General features: G+C 38.2%; 2 protein-coding genes across 4 annotated transcripts in view; one reads left to right on the top strand and one right to left on the bottom strand.

Annotated features, from left to right (window-relative positions):
• Positions 1-6,237: 6,237 nt before the first annotated feature.
• Positions 6,238-7,417, top strand: PMCH (pro-melanin concentrating hormone). The gene is made up of 4 exons (XM_069095258.1): positions 6,238-6,266; positions 6,298-6,568; positions 6,892-7,096; positions 7,368-7,417. The coding sequence occupies exons 1-4, from the start codon at positions 6,238-6,240 to the stop codon at positions 7,415-7,417; spliced, it is 555 nt and encodes a 184-aa protein (XP_068951359.1).
• PARPBP (PARP1 binding protein) overlaps positions 7,071-23,626 on the bottom strand; it is a 74,602-nt gene continuing 58,046 nt past the window's right edge. For 2 of the 3 annotated variants that reach the window (XM_069095252.1, XM_069095253.1), the window contains 2 exons: positions 10,692-10,830; positions 7,072-8,139 (listed from right to left, as the gene is read on the bottom strand). In XM_069095252.1, the coding sequence (XP_068951353.1) occupies positions 7,796-8,139; positions 10,692-10,830 (483 nt within the window). In that variant the 3' untranslated portion in view covers positions 7,072-7,795. Of the gene's footprint in view, positions 8,140-10,691; positions 10,831-23,626 lie in introns of all 3 variants that reach the window. The other variant, XM_069095254.1, reaches the window with a different exon arrangement.

Raw genomic sequence — 23,626 nt, 5'->3', positions numbered from 1 at the left:
GAATTTGCCAGATGGAGAAAGAATGTCAAAAGTTCACTGAAGAGAATTATTCCTTCAGAATTAGATTGGAGCAAATGGAAGCTAGTGACTTTATGAGAAATCAAGATGCTGTTAAACAGATCCAAACAAATGAAAGAATAGAAGGCAATGTGAAATATCTCATGGGAAAAACCACTGACCAGGAAAATAGATCCAGGAGAGAGAATTTAAAAATTATTGGACTACCTGAAAGTCATGATCAAAGTAAGAACCTAGAAATCATCCTCCAGGAATTTCTCAAAGAAAACTGCCCTGATGTTTTAGAATCAGAGGGCAAAATAGAGGTTGAAAGAATCCACCCATCACCTCCTGAAAAAAGATAACAAAAAGAAAACTCTTAGGAATATTATAGCCAGGTTCCGGAATTCCCAGATCAAGGAGAGAATATTGCAAGCAGCCAGGAAGAAACAATTTCAATATTGTGGAAACACAATCAGGATAATCCAGGATCTGGCAGCTTCTACACTGAGGGATCGAAGGGCTTGTAATATGATATTCCAGAGGTCAAAGGAGCTGGGACTAAAACCAAGAATCACCTACCCAGCAAAACTGAGTTATCATGTTTCAGGGGAAAATATGGTCATTCAATGGAATAGAGGACTTTCAAGCATTCTTGCTGAAAAAAACAGAGTTGAATAGAAAATTTGACATTCAGATACAAGAAGCAAGAGAAGTATGAGAAGGTAAACAGGGAAAAGAAATCATAAGGAACTTATCAAAATTGAACTATTAACATTCCTACATGGAAAAACAGTAATTTTAACTGATGAAACTTTTCTCTGTATGAAAATAGTTGAAGAGAATATATGTCTATATAGGAGGGTATATGGGCATATGAATACATATGTGAATGTGTGTATATATGTTTACAGGTATACATAGATAGAGGGCACAGGACCAATTTAACAGGAAGGGATGATTCTTAAAAGGTGAAATTAAGAGGTGAGAGAGGAATATAATGAGAGGAAATGGGGAGAGACAGAATGGTGTAAACTATATCACAAAGAAGAGGCAAGGGAAAATGGTTACAATGGAGGGGAAAAATAGGAAGGCAAAAGGGAATCGGTCAACCTTATTCCCATTGAATTTGGCTTGAGGAGGGAATGAAATACATACTAAATAGGGTATCTCACTCTCCAGGAGAGTAGACGGGGAAAAGGATGAGGGGGAATGATGGAAGGGAGGGCAGGCTGGGGGGAAGGGAAGTGGGAAGCACCCACTTTTGAAAAGAGATGGGATCAAAGTAGAAAATAGAACAAGTGGGAGGTGGGATAGGAGGGAGGGAAATATAGTCAGTCTTTTACAATATATCTACTATTTTATTGTTTTGCATTAGCCACACATGTACAACCTATACTGAATTGTTTATCTTCCCAGTAAGGGTAGGTGACAAGGGAGGAAGGGAATGAATCCGTAATTCAAAGTTTTAAAATCAAATATTGAAATATATATATATTTATATTTATACATATATATTATTAATACTATTTTACATGTAATTGGGAAATAAGATATACAGGCACTGGAGCATAGAGATCCACTGGAAAAGTCGAGAAAATATGGGAGAGAGCAGATTGGAGAAGAGGATGTCCTGTGGGGCTGCTATTTGGGGGCAGTGGGTAGGGGAAAAACGGGGAGAAAATTTGTAACTCAAAATCTGGTGGAAATGAATGATGTAAATCATAAGTTAATAAAGCATTTGAAAAAAAATAAAGTTCAACCTTCTGCAAAAGCCAAAAAAAAAAAAAGCCTAAATGTTCGTACTTCTCTCTCTGGTAACTATGTATATATTGCCTTGGTTAGACAGTTATATATGTCTGTTGATCTGTGCTAATTTCTCAGACAGTTAGAAGCCCTGTCTCTTGGTCTTTATTTCTCTCCTTGTATCTTCTCTATTTTCTTTGTTTGGATTTTCTCTGAAGTTCAGGGTGCTGACTTCTCCCTTGAACTAATTAATATAATGTAAAAGATTGTTGAGCTCTTGAACTGCTTATGTTTCCTAGTAAAGCAGATCTAAGAACCTATGTTAGCAGCCATTCTGTGTATGCCAGTGTGGTTTCCACTACACCAGTTGGCATTTTCCTTTGAGGTTTTGGTTGTAGGTGTTCACATTCCTGTTGTCTTCTGAGTTTCTCTTGATCTTCCCTGCCATCATAGCAGCTTTTTATGGCCAAATCCTTTTGTTGTTGTCATTTCTTCATTTTTCCAGTCTACTTCTTGACTTTGCATTTTATATTAAAATTGGGCTCTCTCGCCTGGGGATGGGGAAGCACTATCCCAAGCTTCAGATTTTTTTATGCTGCTGTTTTCAGAGCTAGTACTGGTGGTTTGCAAGTTTTCAATGCTAACAAGGTAGTATGATCTAGGGAAAAGTGTGGTCACTGCTCTCCTGGTCTTTTTTCCAGTTTTACCCAGGAACAAACCATGATCTTCTGCCACTTCAAATGCTAGTGCTCCTCTTTGCCTTGGGACTGTGACTGGGTCTCCTGCTCTCATTGTCATATGTACTAGTACTCCTTTCTGCCTTGGAACTGAGACCCAGGGTCCCTGTTCCCTTGTGACTAACCACATGTGCTCCTCTCCACTGTGGAAACTGTGAACCAGAATTCCATATAGGCAATAGTTGCAAGTCAATGCCAACTGCAGCAATGCGAGGGTGTCCTGTAATCTCTTCCTGACCCGCTGTCTAACCCCTTTATTGTCTCTAGGTTGAGAGCTTCCAGTGCTACTGCTGCTGTCAACACAGTTGCAGTCACCCCCAATGGCCAGTACTGGTGTTCCTCTCGTGCTCTGGGCTGGGGGCCACCCTGGTGTCACAGACCTCTCCTGCCAACCTCCTAACTTGTCTTAGGCTGAAAAAAAAATGCCTCACTCTGACCTTTTGTTGACTCTGCCGCTTCAAAATTTGATTTAAGGTATTATTTTAAAGTTGTTTTGGGAAGAATATTGGGAGAGTTCAGCTGGGTTGCTGTCTGATTCCACCTAAATGGTGTCTTAATTGTAAAATCTAATGACTTTTTCTCAGTCCTCATCCTTCTTGACTTCTTTGTAATCTTTGATACCGATCATGACCTGATCACCTACTCCCGAATTTGTTCAAGTTGGGAAGAAGGGAAGGTTTGGGGGAAAAGAATGAATTGTTTTGGAATAATGATTTTGAGATGCCTAAGGGACAACTAATTCCAATAAAATACAAAGTACTCTTTAAAGTTCTTCATACTCTGGCACTCTTCTATCTTACCAGTCTTTGTATGCTTTTGTGCCCTGCATCTAACCCTACAATCCAGCCATACTGGCCTGATAGCTGTTCTTTGAACACAAATCCATCTTATCTCTGTGCCTCTCCATTGCCTGTTTCCCAGGCCTGGAAGGTTCTCCCTCTTTACCTCCTTCTTTATGTATAAATTCAAGGCTTTCTTCAAGCCTCAGCTCAAATCCCTTAGGAGGCCTTTCTTTCCTTGTCCTCCCAGTAGTTGGTGATTTAACTTCTGAGATTACCTTCCTCTAGCCCACTAAAAGGCAATAGAATGACAAAACTTGGTCCTTTCCCTTCCGCAACCAACCCTCTTTGCCCAGTTGCCCAGTTTCCACCAGTCACAAGATGCCCACTGTCAGTTGGTGACCCCTATATCTCTATTCTGCCAGAAAGACCCCAGAGCCTCAATCTACTTTAACCCTTGGACCTTCTATCCTCTTGGAAGGGGACCATCTGCCCTATCATTACTGCCCAAGGTCCTCAACACTTTGCCATCTGCTTGATTATTTTCCCTAATTACTACCTGGACCTTCCATCTGCTACAAATTCAACATGAATATGAACTCTGTCTGGTCTTTTCCATCAGAATGTCAGCCCCTTGAGAGCATCTCAAATTTTTGTTTGTATTTCTAATACTTAACACAGCGCTTTGCATATAGTAGGTACTTAAAACATACTTTTGCATTCCAGTACAAGTAGTTGTATATATCTCGTATTTTACCCATGTATTTAGATGTTGTCTTTCCCATTAGAATATAAGCCTCTTGAGGTCAGGGACTGTTTCTCCTACTCGTATTAAACACTTAATGAATGCTTCTTGATTGATTGCTACTCCAGCCACCTTCAAGAGATTCTCCTTGAGGGGGCAGCTAGGTGGTGCAGTGAATAGAGCACCAGTCCTGGAGTCAGGAGGACCTAATTTCAAATCCTCCCTCAGACACTTGACTCACTTACTAGCTGTGTGACCTTGGGCAAGTCACTTAACCCCAATTGCCTTGCCAGCTCCCCTCAAAAACAACAAAAAAAAGAAACTCTCCTTGAACCCCTCAGGCAGTTAGGATTCTGGGCCTTTCCCACTGAACTTGAACCTCCCCCAGCACCTGGCTTACACTTCTTTGGGGCACATCTGAATCCTTTTCTATGACTATTCTCTGCATATGGGTTGTATTGGACTAAATTTTAAACTGAAGAAGCAGAGACTGTACTTTATTTAATCCTTGCATCTTCCTCCTACAATTTAAGCTCTGCACACAGTAAGCACCTAATACATGATGCCTGAAATTGAAATATCCTTAGTCATCAAACAAAAACAAATATATAATCATCATCCTCACAACAGATTTCTTGAAAATATTGCTTTAACAGGATGGTAGATGAGAAATATTATGAAAATATAGATCAGAAAGTTCCATGAGGGCAAGGACTCTCCTTTGCTTCTTTTTGTATCTTCAGATGCCCTTAGCACAGTGTCTGGTATATAGTAGGTACTTGATAAATGTTTATTGGTTGATTGGGGAGGAAGGTGGCTGAAGAAGAGAAGAAAGCAGAAAGAAGAGAACTGAGGCCAGCAGGGCAGATGAAGGGGGGTCTCCTCTGACTCCTGCAGTAGCACTGGGCAGAGCCAGGGCTTCTGAGTGCCTGAGGGCTTGGCTCTGGCCACCCACCACTATTCCGAGTGCTGTACTGGGCCTCCCAGACTCAACTGCCCTAATCAGGTCCTGGATGATGGATGCAGCCTGAGGAGAGACTTGTCACAGTAGATGAACAGCATGAAGTAACTATCTATATATGATGCTGAAGGGCTCCTGGAGGTGTCCTGGGCTTTCTCCTTTTCCCCTTTCTTCTCAGGCTATTCCCGGGCTCTTCATAACCTGCTCCAAGTCCTCTGGATCTTCCCAGGAGACACAGTTGTAAGAGATTCCTGGGATTGCTTCTGGCTCAGACCCAGGGGCTACTGCTTCAGCTGGCAGCCCCAGGAAAGGGTGGTACTATTCCTTCAGTCCATCCCATATCACCAAAGTAGTTGCCTTCTGCTATGAACTTTGAGGAGATGACACCTGCACCACCCTCTGCTCATCCCAACATGGACAAGCATCAGCATGAAACTAGCCTGTCACCCATGTAGTAAAGCTGTGATCTTCCAGGCTGTCTACACCAGTGAATTTGTGGTTGGGGAGATGATCTGGGGTGTCACTCATGACCAAGAGCTGCCATAATCTTCAACATCAGTGCTCCCCACATTAAGCACAAGAAGTTTCTGCTATGTCACCCACCAGGGTCTTCCAGTCCCCCATCTACAACCCACTGCACTGCAGTGGCAGGCCTGGCCCTGTTATCTTTCTCTTCATTGCTGAAGCCACTTTGGGCAGGCCTGGCTAGACTATGTACTTTTCCAGAAGTATAGAGATAGATTATTAACATTGCAACTTCAGAAGTAATGCATGAGTTATGAACTTGTTTACAGTCATATGTAATTCAATCATCAGGGATTTGTTTTGTCAAGTGTTTATCAAAAAACTATCACTTAAAAGCAATTATACCTCATCCAGGGATTAAAATGAAACAAAACCCTTCTGCTTGTCATCTTTGAATAGTTGGATTTATTGAAAATGTATTTAATCAAAAAGTAAGTTCTACTGAGAAGAGGATAAGCAGAGAGGCAGATGTCCCGTGGACTGCATTAATAACATCCCATTTACAAGGAACGTCTAATCTATTGTACACTAAGCCTTCCACAAAGAATTTTAATCACACTCTGAGAAAATTCATGCTGAAGATTAAAAATCTACAATGCCCAAACCTAAACAATATAATGTTTTAGCTACACAAAAGGTGAGTGTCCTCATTTGATGAGTCACTCAAAAAAAATGATAGATTTAATCCTTGAAGTGTGGTCTCTTCACAAGGGAAAACATATAAAAGGTAGGGATAGTGAAGGAAGGATGTCAACCGAGAAGGCTTTCTTTCCAAGGCACAAGTTATCAACACCTGCGTGGTCCTAGACAAACAGCAAACAGTGGAAGAATAACAGGCATGGGTTTCTCATCCTATCTGCTCATACTAACTTTGTCTTTCTTCTCCCAGGCATTTTTGCTTTCAGCATCGAAATCCATGAGAACTATTGAGGATGACATGCTACTAAATCCATTTGGGTTGGGCAAAGCCCTTCAGAAGGAAGATATTGCAGAGAAATCCGGAGCTGTGCCTTCCCTTGAACATTACAAATCCGAGGAGGGTGGCTTTATCAACGAGGAGGAGAGCAGAAACCCAAAGGTATGAGTCAGTATCCACTTTCATTTTCCTTAACATCAACAGGAGTTTAAATCATTCATACCTGTATTCTTAAAGCTCAACAAAAAATATCTATAACTGATAGTTACAGCTTTAATAGAGTACTATTGATGCCTCAATATTATCAATGTGATGTTATATACCCTGGAAGGTTTTCAGTCCTATTGAACACCATTCATCTAAGTGTTTCCAAACAAAAATTAAACAGATGTCACTAGTTAACATACACATGTTCTACCACAAAATTACACTTTCATTTTATAATAAGAAAGCTGAAATATAATTCAACTTTTTCTTTTAAACAGAACATAGGCTCCAAACACAGTTTCTTAAACCGTGGTCTGCTGTTGAACCTAGCCCTTAAGCAGCTCCCTTATCTTGCACTGAAGGGATCAGTGGCTTTTCCATCTGACAATGGTGTTCAGAACATTGAATCAACACAGGAAAGGAGAGAGATTGGGGATGAAGAAAACTCAGTTAAATTTCCAATAGGAAGGAGAGATTTTGACAGTGAGTAGTTTTATTTATTCAATTCAGACATCTTAAAAGTTATCAAAAATAGAAATAGATAATTACAACAATATCAGACAAGAATGCAATTGTAAAAATACAATTTTTAATATAAAGCACTCAGCACACAATAAGTTAACTGATTAAATTAGAGCAATTCTGGCCACTCAGAATTATTACATTAACCTAATCATTCTTGCATTTCTACTACAGTCACTGTAATGTAATCCTTTTAACAATCTAAACTTTTGGAATTTTTTTTTTCCTACAGTGCTCAGGTGCATGCTGGGCAGAGTCTATCGACCTTGTTGGCAAATCTGATACCTGCAGGCCTACATCATCTTTTCCCAAGAAAACAAAGCTATTGAGATGCCAGTAAAACAAAACATGAAATTTACTGTGCTTCATAAATGTACATGTGGTCAGTATTTGCATTTTGGAACAAATGATTGAGATTTTTCCCGGGTAAATGAAATGTAACCATTTTGCTGTATAATAAACCTTGTGAGAATCCAGCACAATCATGACTCATTTGTCTATTTGACTGATGTCTTCTACATTCTACATTTCAATCGGACAGAGCACTAGTATACTTGACATGTTGACCTTTCCAAAGGTGATAGTCAATGACCTTTTCACTAAGGACTTGGTTTTTGTTTAGTGACTAATACTGACACCTGGAGAACAAGTGAGACAAATTCAGAGTCTAAAAAACTGAGTTAGTTTTGCCTGCCCTGCAATCAGTTTATTCTTGGGGGCTGGCTTGCTGCCTTTTACTGCTGATCTCGCTAGAATTTGGTTTGATTTATTCTGAATAATGCTCGATGTCTTAGGGATCTTACCCATTTGTGGCCAAGACAGTTCATTTTCACAGTCACAGAGGCCATTTTCACCATTCAAATCCACCTGTTTCCTCTTGGGGCCCTTGTTTCCTGTCTGACCACTTGATTTTTTGGATAATTTTTCATTTTTACTTCTGTCCAGCTGAATATTTCCAGAACTTGTTCCAAGGGTTGGTACTCCATCAAATGAACTTGTGCCTTCTATTATGCAAGAGGTATAAAAAAAAGGAAAAAAAAGGAAAATAAATACCTATTCAGTACTATTTCCCAGAAGAATTCAGAGTAGGTTACTGCATTCAAAGGTTATATGTTTTCATCAAACATTCTTTATATAAAACCCAGTCAGCTGATTAAATAGGAATGCTACAAAGTGAGAGAGTACATATTGTAAGCAAACCTCTATCAAATTGCTCTGTCTTCAGTTCTTATCTCTTTACATCGCCTAATTTGGTTCTCAACAAAATACTTTCTTTTAATAAACAATCAATTTATAATTTTGTCTAGTCACAAAGGTTACTTACAAAAAATATTTTAAATATTCAACTCTCCATGACTTTGTACTAGTTTGCAATTAATCTTAAAAATTAAATTTGTCACAGAATTTAGTACAAAACTAAAAATATTAGTGAATCTTATTTTATGTAGTAGCATCTCCATCCTACTTTCTGGGGGACTGGGAGGGAGTTCAATCAATCTAGACCTAGGAATTCACTGCTGAAGGGGATTTCCAGCATGGAAACTCTCTCTACTCATGCAGACTGGCAAATCACTTGCAGCTTAGCAGAGAGCTGCCTAGGACAATAAGAGGTAAAAAGACATGCCCCTGGTCATCTAATCAATAAGTGACAAAGGCAGACTTTGGATCCAGATGTCCCTAACTATAAGGCTGGCTCCCTATCCACTAACAACAAGTTGCTTCTCATATTACTCTATATTACCACATTATTTAAAAGAATCTCTTATTTTGTAATTCCCCATTGAAAAGTTAAGCCTATTGAGGAGGGAATGAAATACACACTAAATAGGGTATCTCACCCTCCAGGAGAGTAGAGGGGGAAGGGGATAAGAGGGGGGATGATGGAAGGGAGGGCAGGCTGGGGGGGAGGGAAGTGGGAAGCACCAACTTTTGAAAAGGGATGGGACCAAAGTAGAGAATAGAACAAGTGGGAGGTGGGATAGGAGGGAGGGAAATATAGTCAGTCTTTTACAATATATCTACTATGGTAATGTTTTGCATTAGCCACACATGTACAACCTATACTGAACTGCTTATCTTCCCAGTAAGGGTGGGTGACAAGGGAGGAAGGGAATGAATCTGGAATTCAAAGTTTTAAAATCAAATATTCAAATACATATATATATATATATATATACATACTATTATTATTATTATTTTACATGTAATTGGGAAATAAGATATACAGGTAATGGGGCATAGAGATCCACTACAAAAGTCAAAAGGGGTATGGGAGAAAATATGGGAGAGAGCAGATTGGAGGAGGGGATGTCCTGTGGGACTGCTATTTTGGGGCGGTGGGTAGGGGAAAAACGGGGAGAAAATTTGTAACTCAAAATCTGGAGGAAATGAATGATGTAAATCAGAAGTTAATAAAGCATAAAAAAAAATTAAGTCTAGGGAGATAAAACATGGTCATACATAAGTAAAACACCATATTTGGGGAAGTTAAATTCTTGAGGAAAAGGAATACATTCCATTTTGGATATATTGTTTTTAAGATGTCAACTGAACACCCAGGAATCAGCGTCTGGACTGGAGTCCCAAAGAGAGATTAGGAATGGATTTGTGGATCTGAGAATAGTGTGCCTAAAGATAATAACTGAACCCATGAGAGTAGGTGAGCCCACCAAGGGAAAAAGTATACCGACAGAATAGGGGCCAGAGTGGTATCTTGGATCACACACACTTTTAGAGGGTCAGAGATGGATGATAATCCAACAAAGGTAATTGAGGGGTGTCCAGAAAGGTAGAAGGAGAAACAAAAAATATCAGTCATTAAGGCTAAGGGGAAAATAAGGAGCATCCAGGAGGAAGGGAGTAATATATGGTGCCAAATATTATAAATACCTTAAGGCAGAAATGGCCATTGAGTTCTGCAGTTAAGAGATCACATAATATTGCTGAGAGAGCAATATTATGGAGTGGTGGTAGGGTGTGAAGCCAGATAACAAGGTGGTGATTAAGAAGCAGAGATAGGTAACATGGCCTCTTCTTTTTAGAACAGGGATTCATGACTTTTTTTGTGTGTCATGGACCCTTTGATAGTCTGGTAAAAACTGATGGAATTCCACTCCAAATCATGTTTTTGAATAATTGAAATTTTAAATTTCACTTAGAGGTTAATGAAAATAAAGATGTGTTTTTCCCCAAGTTCATAGAATCCTGAAATCTATACACAGAAGCCAGGCTAAGAATCCTTGTTCTAGAACCCTGGGAGTAAAAGGGAAGACAGTTCTAGAAGGCCAGCTTGAAGAGACATCAGGGTCAAGTGAAGGTTTCTAAGAACAAGTGAAGTTTAAGACCAATCAAAAGTTCAAGTTGGATTCTTTATGCATTTGCAAACTGTTATGTAAATTCACTTAATCAAAACACAATATTCTATTTCATTTAAAGAAATGAAAGCTTTCAGGATAAATTTCACATCACTTAAAATACTTTGTTTTATTTTGTTCTCCATTCCACTATTATCTCAAGAGTGAGTTATGAACTGTTCAGATAACATGACAGCTGTTACCAGGAAGGGCATCTTGCAGGTGAGGTTCACATGCTGGCCCTCCTGAGGTATGCTTCTTGCTACTGCATCTCTCGTGGTCGGCCAAGAAGTCATCTTTGTAAGTGCAAGCAAATTGGGACCTGATTAAGGTTTGTTTCATCTGGTGAAAAAACAGAAAATGAACAATTATTAATGTGCTTATTGTTCCAACCAACAGTCATCTCATAAAAAAATCCTTTAATATTCTTCTGATCATTAGAAATGTCATTCATCTTGAGTTCTGAAATCCTGTTCTGGTGTCTTGCTCCTTACTCCCTGTGTGGCCTTGGATAAGTCACTTCTTTTCCCACCTAGACCCATTTTACTCATCTATAAATCAAAGGAGTTGAACTGATGCCTCTAAGGTCTTTTCCCGGGCTAGCTCTTTGAACCTATGAATTCTCACAACAAATTTGCTTTTGACCACGTATCTTTCAAGTTATAAATTGGTGACATTGAATCAGGAAAGCAAATTAATTTCGGAGAAAAGTATGCTCTGTGAATTGTATGAAGATTTCTCAAAGAAATTTAAATCTTACAATCAGGGAAACAGAACCTTGAATTAAAACTAAGTTATGCAATGAATGACATTCGAATGAGCTTTTTAGCACTGTATTCTGTAACTGCAAACATTCTGAAGATTGCATCAGATAGCTCAGTGGCATGGTTGAAGGACTTAGTGTCAGTAAGAACTGAGTTTGAATCCTACCTGAGACACTCAATGAGACCCTGGGCAAGTCACTTAATTTCTCTCTGCCTCAGTTTCCTCATATGTAAAATGGGGGTATTGATAGTGCCTATCCCAGAGCATTGTTGTGAAGAGAAGATGAAAGAATACAGTTAAAGTAGTCCTTAAAGTGTTTATAAATGTTGGCTATTATCCTAATTAAGAGTGGTATCAGATCACAGTGAAGTAAACAACTGTGGACCTTTCCAAAGATAATGGCAATGATTTCCACAACAGAGAGAAATGCTCCTCAGTTGTGCATTATTAGAACAAGCTTCCATTCAGAGGGCACAGAGAAGCAGCAAATCTTTTCTAAAAGCATCCCATAACCCTAAAGGAGAAAGGACTTTTATATCTCCCAGACTTGAGTTTCCCTTGCCTATGACATCATCTGTTCCCACTAGCCCACTAAAAATCTCTTTTCATTTGCCTCAATTATATGAGATATTTAGCTTTCATTGATGTCTCTTGTTAAAGACAAAAACAAAATATACCCCACCACCCTCCACAAAGAGACTCTGCACAAAAAGGATTGTGAAGGTGGCTATGCTATCACAAATCACAAAACACTGGTTGTCAAATTCACAGATGTACAGAACTAGGCAGGATAACTAAGGAAACAGATGCCAGAAGCCAGATTCAAAAAGATTTCAACAGGCTGCAACAAGGGGCCAAAAGCAACAAGATAAAATTTATTAGGGTTAAATGCAAAGTCCCGTGCTTAGGTTCAAAAAATTACTAACTGCATAAGCACAAAAGGGATCTAGTTTAATAGCCTTTCATATGGGAGAAGACAGAGAGATTTTGGTCAACTGCAAATCCAACATCGCCAACACCATGATACAGCTGCCAAGAAAGCAATTTTAATTCTCAGGTCCATTAAGAGAAGCATATACTGGATAATGGGGAAGTAATAGTTCCATTATTCTCTGCACTGGTCAGACTATACTTGGAGTATATGATCAGCCTTAAGTATGACATTCCAATGGAGACTGGGACAAGCTAGAGAGTATCTAAAGATCAATGACCAAGACCATGAAAGGTGTGAAAGCCAAGTCACATGAGGAAGAGTTAAATGACCTGGGGCTGCTACTCAGAGAAGAACTGAGGAAATGTGGATAGCCTTTAACCTATTTGAAAATTGCTATCATGTAGAGGAAGTAAGCTTATTTTTATTACAGCTCTTTTAAATATATGTAGCTCCAAATGACTGAACTATATAAGATATAGGGTATAAGATTATACCCTACATATATAAGATTAAAAGAAGCAGATACTCTCCTAATAAAATAAAGCATTTTTAAACAAGTAATGTTATTCAGAAATGTAATATAAGTTCTTGAAGGCAAGAATTTCCCAGTGCATAACAGGGCCTGACACATAGTAGGCTCTCAATAAATGCACATTGATATGAATTAGTTGGAATAAGTCATCTAGTAAAATAGAGAACCTTGTCACTCAAAATGTCCAAGAGAGACTGTCTATATCCCCATCAGGGATATCAGAGAAGGAATTCCTGAACTGGAAAGGAGGCTGGAATCCCTAAGGTCCCTTCACAACACAAAGATTCTTTGATTCTATTAATTCTACCCCAAAATAGGGAGAAAATGTTAAGTTACTGCATTAGATTATATTTATAACTTAAAAAGAGGCTGCTTTTCCTTTGTTCACAAAACTTGAATTTCTGTTCACAAGATTAGTGGTTACTTAGAAATGAGATTGCTTCCTGTTGCAAATTTTCCAAATCTCTCTGTTTATTTGTATTGGAATCACAAATAGGCAAAACAATTCTCTCTTGAAGCAGCTTTTGAAGTGCTAAACAACTGAAAATAATGTCCAGATTCATGTGTGGCTGTTCAAATTATTTTATGTTCGAGTCACATGAGAAGAAGAGATTGAATTTAGCTTCAGAGTGGTTTCCCCTCCCCCACCCCACCCCTTGGAAAGATTTCCATGCGCAGTAAAATTGCAATGAACTTCAAGTTTGCCAAGAATTGGTAAAGTCCTTTTGCCACAAACTGTTTTTAAATTTGAAATTTTTAGGAGGTTCCCAGTTTGAGGAAAATAGTACCTCATATAGGAAAGCCTGACTCTGGTTATATTAAGGAGAAGAATGAGTCAAACTGCTAAAAAGTTACAACTATTATCATAAGTCAACTCCATTAACAGTGAAATGGAGTTTCTCTCTAAAAAAAAAGTTTTACTGATGTCTTTTGTCATTCTATCAGTCATTTGGAGGAAATGGGAAATTTCCTCTCTCTCCCTTTCCAAATTGAACCTTCCAAGGGAAGGAAGAAAAAAATAAGGAAGAATGGCCAACATGGTGTATCAGACAATGGACACAACATTTCTGTTCTAGCAGTTCCATATCTTGATGTCATGACAACAGTAATAATAACAGCTAATATTTATATAGTGCCTACTGTATAACCAGGCACTATGCTATGTTATCTATTCTATAGGACCATCATTTTGGGGTTTTGTTTTTCAATTATTGGGAGTGTTGACTTCTTAGAGAATTTTTTTTTCCTTTCTGTTGTACATAGTACTCTTTGGACTCTTGGTTACTTTGCTCTGCATCAGTCCATTCAAATCTTCTAACGTTTCTCTGAATTCCTTTTATTTGTTCTTTCCTATTAAGTGATATTCCATTACAATCATAGACCATAATTTTTACAACCGTTTCTCAACTAACACCCATTTTGTTTCCAGCACACTGACACCAGAAGGGTTGCAACTCTAAATACTCTGGGATGACTCAGACACCTTCATTTCCGTCCTGGACATCCCTGGCGTCCAGTAGCAGGATCACTGGATAAAAGGCTACAGACAGGTTTTCATACACTTTCCTTGCATGATTCCAAATTGATATCCAGAACAACTGGACCAATTCTCAGATGCCCATCTCCCCACAGCCCTGCCAACATTGACCATTCCCAGTTTTTGTCATCTTTGACAATTTTGAGGTGTGAAACTGCAAAGATTGTTGTTTTTTATTTTAATTGTATCTTTCTTCTTGTTAATAGATTGGAGAATGTGTTCAAATAATCACATATATTTGGAATGAGTTTCAAAGGCTCAAGTATAATAATTAAATCTTTAACTTTAAGATTATAAATACTTTTTCATATTCAGTTGTTTTTTTTTCTGACCAGTAGTGTATTCCAACATAAAAAAAATGTTTTAATTTAAATTGATCTTTTCTTATATATGTTAAGCTCCTTTCACATTAGCGAGTTGTAGGAAAATAGATGGCACAGTAGATAGTGAACTGGGCCTGAAGTCAAGAAGACTTGAGTTCAAATTTGCCCTCACTTGTTGGTTGTGTGATCTTATACAAATCACTTAACCTCTGTTTGTCTTACTTTCACAACTGTAAAATGGGGATAATAATAGCACCAACCTTCAGGGTTACTGTGAAGATCAAATGAGATAGTATCTATAAAGATCTTAGCACAGTATCTGGCACATAGTAATCATATAAATGCTAGTTATTATTATTATTTATATTTTTCACTTAACTATTAGTACCACTGTTAATTATAATTAACCTTCATTTATTCTTATTTAATATTGCTAAATTTACTATCATTCCAGATAGAATTTCAGCCCAGTTTTGGTTTAATTCAAGTCATCGATTATTCCAAGTTGTTTGTATTGGAAAAAGTAAGAATTACACTTTTCAGTTAACTCCTAATTTTTGGTTCTGTATAGACTTCAAAGTAATGATTCATGTTTGACTCTGACTAATGCAAAGTAAACAAAGAGAAAACACAAAAATCTCACAATGGATATACTTTTGGTTTAATCTCTACTTTTAAGTACTCTTTACGGGAACACTATTAATGCATCCATTGACCATCAGTAGCACTTGACAATGCTGACCACCTCCTCCTCCTTAAGTCTTTCCCCTTGGCTTTACTGATCCTCTACCATCCTGCACATTCTCCTCCTGTCTTTAACTCCCACTCACCTCACCCCTCACTAAAGAACAGGGACTGGTTTCTGCTTTTTTTTGTATTCCCAACAGTTCCACAGCTCCTGGCACATCTGATTGACACGAGAGGCAACATGGTGCAGCAGAAAGAAGGCTGAATTTGGAGCTTCAGGACATGGCCAAGAACACCAGCAGTGGTACTTACTGCCTATAGGATCTTGGACAAGTCACTATCTGGGCTGCAGAAAAAGATAATATTCAGTGTTTACCTATTCTGTCAGAGACATTTATTATTTTATAAGCAGCTTGCTTGAAGAGAAAGTCTAGCCAACAGATTCCCCTGTTAATCAGAAAACTCTCTCATTCAAGCCATTTCCAACTTGCAGTTATAGTAATGATGGAACAAAGGATGGAGACACTCCAGGGCAACAAAGGAACCAATGCACACAGGCTTTAATTATGATTCTGAATTATGCACCAAAAAGAACATTGGTAATATGGGCACATGCTAAGGAAGGTGACTTCTCTGAAAAACTAAGGATGTTCCCTTTCTAGGTCAGGTCAAAGGCTCTGATGATTCAGGGGATTAAGAATATATATATTTTTTTTCAAATTCTAATCTGGTCAGAGATTCCAAGGACAGGATGACATGGCAGATCTTCATTTTTGTAACATAACAAAGGACAGATTACTACAGGCTTCTCTAGGCCTTTAGTCTTTTCCAGCCCTGATCAGAGGACAGGACATGATCTCAAAATGCTCCAAACCAACCTCATTTGTTCAACAAAAACCAACTTTTCTTGGATTCAGTGCCCTCAACATTCTTTCCCTCCTCTAGGCTTTAGTCATCTTTGACCCCTCCCTCAACTTCTCAACTAACTACTATCAAATCAAGCCTTCTCTCCTTCCACAGGTACGACTCTCTCTTATTCAAAGGCCCTATTAAGATAACATGCATAAAGCACTTGGCATACCTTAATCTATAAATGCCAGGTATCATTAGCTATTATTGCTCAGACCCTTCGAAGATCAGAGAGAGATTACCCCTCCTATTTTCTCCAAATTCTTTTCAATCCTCACTGCACAGTGTTGCTTTATTTATCTTTCACAAACAGGGCTATTTATGTTCTAAAATGGGACCCTATCGCCTAGAGCATCAAGTTCAAGCCTGGTATTCATGGCCTGCCAAAACTGGACTGTGTCATATCTCTACAACTTTATTTTCTACTGCTTTCCATTGCTTTTTCTGCTGTTCCCTGTCTAGGCCTTTGCCAGTGCTGTTGGCCCAGTTTGGAACAGGCTCTCTTCCTTTCCATTTCTCATTCATTCTTCAAGATCCAATTCAAGACTGATCTCTTTCTAGAAGCCTTCTTGGACTACAATTACCATAGCCAGGGATTTAGAACAGGAAATCTCCTGAGAGAGGTACAAATTCAGCCCCCTCATTTTCCAAGGAGTCTTTCTGATTCCAGGTCCAGTGTCCTATTCACAGCTGCTGCTTCTCTAATCTTCTCATTAAAATTATAGAGATTTAGAGGTGCAAGGAATCTCAGAGATCACACATTCCAACTTCCTAGGCAGTTAGGTGAATCAGTGGATAGAGCTCTGGGCCTACAGTCAGGAAAACCTGTGTTCAGCTCTAGCCTCAGACACTTTCTAGACCCTAAGCAAGTCACGTCATCTGCCTGTCTCAGTTTCCTCAACTGTAAAATAGGGGTAATAATACCATCTACCTCCCAGAGCTGTTGTGAGAATCAAATGAGATATTAATTGTAAAGTGTGAGCATTTAGTAGGTGCATAATAAATGCCTGTTTCCCTCCTTCCACCTGCACAGAGCTGAGTGTGGTTAACCAAATGGTGGTTAACTGATTGCAAATTCACCTGACTATTTCTAGCTGGCTCCAGATCATACTTCACATTAATCCACCCTACACATTGTGGGATATTCTGCCATCCTCCCTGCCACACATGTGGACCCTCACCAACTTGTTCTTCTATCCTCCCCCAACTTCTCCTACATACAAACTCTTCCCACCTCTTTCTCTAGGATCAGTAATCTAATCACCATACTAGCATTGCTTCTGGAAATGGTGCAATGAACAACTGATTGCCCTATGGCTCCACTCAGCATCCCTGTGACTCCTTTCTCTGGCCACTACTCTCTTCTATACGTTGCCTTGAGGACAGGAGTGGTATTGGGTCCCAATTTTTAATACTAGAAAGAGCTTAATAAATGTTTTCTTCACTCAGCAAGACAGTAGAGTCAGAGAAATTTGGGATATTGACCAAGACAACATGAGGTGGGCAGTTCACAAACAAGAGTCACCAAACATACCAAATTTAGTCTCATTTCCTACTTAAAAATATACTTTACAAGACAGAGTTTCAATTGTAGATAACAGATTCTCTCCATAACTCAGAAGGAAATTTTCTATCAGGAGAGTCAAAGTTAAAAGTGTTTGCAAGCTGCTAAAGTGCCCAGCCATAGTTAGCTCAATGCCATTGTTTTATTTTACAATTCTGTCTTTCCAACAAGTGCTATACCTGGTAAGTACCTGGCTGTATTGATTCTTTTGGGGATTCAGCTTGAAGAGTCATACACTACAAAATACATAAACACTGACTTGGTTTCCTTCTGAGTTACTTACTTTATGTCAAGGCTATTTGCAAAGCCAATTAGAGAGCTAAGTAAAAGCTATAGAAAAAATAAAGTAATAGAGCTACAACACCAAAGGTATTCATGACCAGTTTTATAAATATTAGAATAAACCACATTTATAAAGGGTTTTAAAGTTTGTAAAGCACTTTCCTAAAAAGTAACAAGAACAAAGCCCTCTAATGTTGGTATTTCTATCCATTTTATAGGTGAGAAAACTGAAACTGCAGGGTTAGCTTCTTGCCAATCATATTTATATTTAGAGGGGAAAAGGAATTTTAATTATTAATTAATCCTGTAACTCACCTCTTCATTCCTGTCTGGTCAGCACTACTGACTAGACTTCTGTCTCCATTTCCCAGCAGCCTTCCTGTGCTGGAAGTAGCCTTGACCACCAAACACTAGCAGCTTCCTCCTCCTGTAAAATTCCTCCACCCTTGTGGCCTGTATCCTGCCACTGTGACCCTTCTTCTGATGGGTCGTTCTTTCCTAAACTGCCATTTCAAGGAAGGACTCCCCAGGCTAGCCGTGTTCCCTGCTTCACTCTTCCTTAGGCACTACTCCTGACTTTCTGGCTTTCCTTCTCCATCATGTCCCCTTGAGGGCACTTCTAGATGGCACAGTGGCTAGAGAGCTGTCCCTGGGACCATGAAGACTTGAGTTCAAATCCAGCCTCAGATACTTACTAGCTGAGTGACTGACAAGTCACAACTTCTGTTTGCCTCAGTTTTCTCATCTGTAAAATGATGGAAAGAGCACCTATCTCCCAGGTTTGAGCATCAAATAATATCTGTAAAGCACAGTGCCAGGCACACAGTAGGTGTTTATTAAATGCTTGCTCCCTTCACACCACCTTTACAATTTCCTTTTAAGTGTTGTCCTCCCCCCCCCATTTGAATATAAGCTCCTTGAGGGTAGAAACTGCCTTGTTTCTTTTGTATCCTCAGCTTAGCATAGAATTGAGCACACACTAAGCACTTAATAAATGCTTATTTGGGACAGTGGATAGAGTGCCTAGCCTGGAGACAGAAAGATCTGAGTTCAAATCCAACCTCAGACACTTAGTAACTGTGACTCTAGGTAAGTCACTTACCCCTGTTTGCCTCAAGATTTTTCATCCGAAAAGTGATCCAGAGAAGGAAATGACAAACAATTGTTTTGATGATGGCTTTTGTTTTTATAGCCAGTCATTTCCAGATATACCCTCCCTCAGAACAAAGAAAAACAATGGAACAAAACCCAATGTCAATGAACAGCCCTAGCAATGCAGGCAACATTTTACAACCAGCATTCCGCATCTCTTTACTGAAAAGCAGGATGTCTGTTTCATCAGATGATCTCCTGGACTGGGGAGACTTATTACAATTAATCAGAGGTTTTTTTTTTTTAAGTGTTCTTCCATTTAGATTGTTGTGATAGTGTTGTTCTCCTGGTTTCACTGACTACATTCTACATCAGTTCACACTGCTCTCATGCTTCTCTGAATTTTCCATATTCATCATCTTTTATGGCACAACAATTCTCCACTATCCTCAGATTACATGATTTATCTCAGCTGCTCCCCAACTGATGGGCTCTAATTCTATTTTACCTTTTTGCCACCATAAAAAGTGTTGCCCTATATATTTGGTACAAATGAAAAATTTCTGTACTTGACAAATATGCCCAATACTAGGATTACCAGTTTAAAAGCTAAAAACAATTTTATCATTTTCTATCCATAATCACAAATTGTTTCCCAGAAACCTGGACCGATTTATAGCTCTACCAAAAGTATATTAGTATGCCTGTCTACCTGTTCCATCACTTTGAATATTTCCAGTATTGTACTGGGGGCAAAGCACAGAATTCGGGTGGAGGTCCAAATGACTTAGAATTTCATGTGGAATAATGTGTCCCAAGGGAGAAAGAGGATAGCATGTGCCAGGCAGTCAAAACTGCCACCTCCAGTTCAATCACATTCTCTCTGATCCATCTCTGTGCCTAGGGAAAAAATACTCTTCTTTCCCTTGCCCTAGCTTTCCTTCAAGTCTAGGCTTTTCAGCCATTGTCCAAGGAGAGCACCCCAGTAGAGATGAGCCCTGCCATTCTCTTTGCCAGCAACACTAACCAAAAGCCACTGATAAGTAAACAAGTCAGGCTAGTCAAAGTGGTCATGTACTCCAAGGAAGAAACAGGATGCAGCATATACCAAGTGGGCCAAACAACTGCCACCACCTTGAACATCAGCTTCCACAAGAGACTCAGTTCTGCTTACTCCAATCTCCCAGTATGCCTTCCCTCTGTCCTCCTAGAAAACCATCCCAGCGAGCAAAGAATATTCTTTAAAGAAAGAGAAAGAGGAAGAGAAGAAAAATCAGCAAAACGAACCAATACATTGAAAACATCTGAAGATATATGTAAGATTCTATACCCATGGATCTCCAATCTCTACAAAGGAGAAGGAAATAGGAGATATCTTATTATATCTATTCTTTGGAGACCATGCTTGCTCTTTGTGCCTCTGCAACATTATCCTTGGGATTTTTTTGGTGGTTCTTTATACTTTTCATTGTTGTAGTCATTTTGATAGTTTTCTTGGCTTTGCATCAGTTTATGTAGATCTTTCCATTCTTTGTTTTGATCACAGTCATCATTTTTTATAACAATGTATTACATTCATGTACTACAGGTTCATTAGCCTTTCCCTAATAAATGGTCATCTACATTGTTTCTAGTTCTTTGTTCTACTATAAACATTTTGGTGTATATGGAGACTTTCTTCTTATCAGTGACCTCCTTGGAGGCTTAGTACTAGAATCTCTGGCTCAAAGAGTAAGGACATTTCAGGCACTTTATTTGCATAATTTCAAATTGCTTTCCATTAATGATTGTACTAATTCACAGCTCCACCAACAATGTACTAGTGTGCTTCTCTAGTGCTGGACTTGGACTCAAAAGGTTGTTGTTGTTCAGTCATTCAGTCATGTCCAACTCTTTGTAACCCTGTGGAACATAGCACATCAATACTGTCCGTGTAGTTTTCTTGGCAAAGATACTGGAATGGTTTGCCATTTCCTCATCCAGTAGATTAAAGTAAACAGAGGTTAAGTGAATTGCCCAGGGTTACACAGCTAGTAAGCATCTAAGACTGAACTTGAATTCAGGACTTCCTGACTCTAGGCCCAGTGCTCTATCCACTGAACTATCTAGCTGTCTCAGAGTCAAAAGGATCAGCCTTTCTGGAAGGAAGCCTCAGTTTCCTCATCTATAAAATGAGGAGAATAACACCTGCCTCATGGTTGTTGTGAAGATTAAATGAGATAACATACGTACACTGCTTTGCAAACTTCAAAGCACTATATAAATGTTATTATTATATAGTGCTATACAAAAGGTATTACTGTTACTATTATATCACCCTCCCATAATCCCTCCAAAATTGACAATCCCCACCTTTTGTCACCTTCACCATTTTGCTTGGTATGGAGTTAACCCTCAAAGTTGTTTTGATCTATTAGTAATTTGGAACATTCTTTCAAACATGACTATTTTTGATTTCTATCCTTTTGACTATTTATCCTTTCAGGAATTGTTTGGGGTATTACATAGAGTTGTTAGTTCTGTATATGTCCTAGATCCCAAAGTCTTATCTGAGAAATTTGATACAAAGGGTTTTCTTCCCCATTCAAACACTTCCTTTCTTAACCTAGATACAGCAATATTATTCAATTTCATAATGAACATTATCCATTTTCTGGGTTTGGATTGCCTCTATCTCTTATTTGCCTATGAATCTACCTCCTATCCATGGCTGTGAAAAATGTGTGATCTGTTTATCTTCTCATCTTCCTAAAGGACGATCTGTAATATTAAGTCATATGTCTATGTTGAATTTATTGCAGAATGAAGCATAAGATGTTGGTCTGGAGCTTATTTTCTGCCAGTCTGCTCTGCAGTTTTCCTAACAATCTCTATCAGATAGGGAGCTCTTTCCTAAGTATTTTATGTGTTCAGGTTGATTAAATACAAGATTATTGAATTCCCCTGTTTCTGGTTCTCCCTTGTTAGTCTGTTCCACTTATCTATTTTGGGGAGGGGGGCAGGGAAGAGGGATTTAAAACAAATGGTTTTGATGACTATTGTTTTATTATACAGTGTGAGGTATTATTTCCCTAAATTTTCTATCTAGATCTTTTGTTTCTCTAAATGAATTTTATTTTTTAAATTACACCTATGATAGTTTTATTGGTATAGCATTAAAACCGTACATTCATCAATAGTATTGACGTTTTCGCTATATTGGCATGACCCAGTCATGAGCACTGAATAATCTACCAACTATTTAAGTTGTTCTTTATTACTCTGAGGGCTACTTTAAAACTGGATGTACACAAATATTTTGTGTGCTTTATATCAGGGTTATGTAGTTATTTTGGATAGGAGTTCCCTTTCTATTATTGCCTTTTGGTTTTGTTATTATTATACAGAAATGCTGTTTATTTTTGTGGGTACATTTTTACTGAAGCTATAAATTATCTCACACCACATCTTTGCTGATTCCCTAGGATTTTCTAAGCAGAACATCATGTCATCAGGAAATAGGGATAGTTTTATCTCCACTTCGCCTACCTTTACATATTTAATTTCTTTCTCTTGTCTTATTGTATTTGGTAGCATTCCTAGAGCTATATCAAATAACAGTGGAGGAGTGAGCATATTTGTTTTATTCCCAAATTTACTGGAAAAACTTCTAGTGTTTCCTCATTAAATATGACACTTGATTTTACTTTTAGATATTATTTTTATGATACTGTTAAAAAAAATTCTCTATGCCTGCACATTGGAAGGGGTTTTTCTGTTTCAGTTTTTTAGCATAAAAGAATGTTGTATTTTGTCAATGCTTTTTCATTGTTTTTGTTTTTTATATAATTTATTACACAGGTTGTATTCCTAATGTTGAACCATCCTTTCAATCCAGATATAAATCATAGTTAATGATTTAGATGAATTACTGTATTCTTTTTTGACAGAATTTTACTTGAAATTTTTGAATTGATAGTAATCAAAGATGTTGGTCTATACTTCTTTGCTTTATACTTCCCTGATTTAGTTATAAGGACTATATTTTCTCTTAAAAGAGTTTCATAGAGTGATTTTCTTTTCAATTTTAGAGAATAATTTGTGTAGTTGGTTTTCTAATTTTTAAAATGAATATTCATTTCATTAATTCTCTCATTTTCTATTTTGCATGTACTTTTAGAGACATTTTTTATATCTATAGAGAAATAATTTTTCCTCTAAGGATTGTTTTTCCTGCATCATAGAAATTTTGGTATGTTGTTTCATCATTTCCATTTTCCTTCACATAATCATCAATTGTTTCTATGATTTTGTTTTTTTATTTGTTTATTATTTAGGATTGTATTAAGTTTCCTCATCTGCAAAATAAAGATAAAAACAGGGCCTACCTGCCAGAGCTGTGGTGAGGATCCAAAGAGACGTGCATAAAGCACCCAGAACACCCTCAGGTAATGCTATATAAATGCCAGCTGTCAATATTCCTAGACTCTTATCCCGATTTCTGACAGTCTCCTAGTCCCAGGCTATATGCTCA

This window comes from Petaurus breviceps, unplaced genomic scaffold (genome assembly GCF_028583685.1).
Source record: "Petaurus breviceps papuanus isolate PSGF00001 unplaced genomic scaffold, PetGlider_PUasm1.0 225, whole genome shotgun sequence".
In the NCBI taxonomy this organism is placed as follows: Eukaryota; Metazoa; Chordata; class Mammalia; order Diprotodontia; family Petauridae; genus Petaurus; species Petaurus breviceps.
This window is presented reverse-complemented; position numbering and strand designations above follow the sequence as displayed.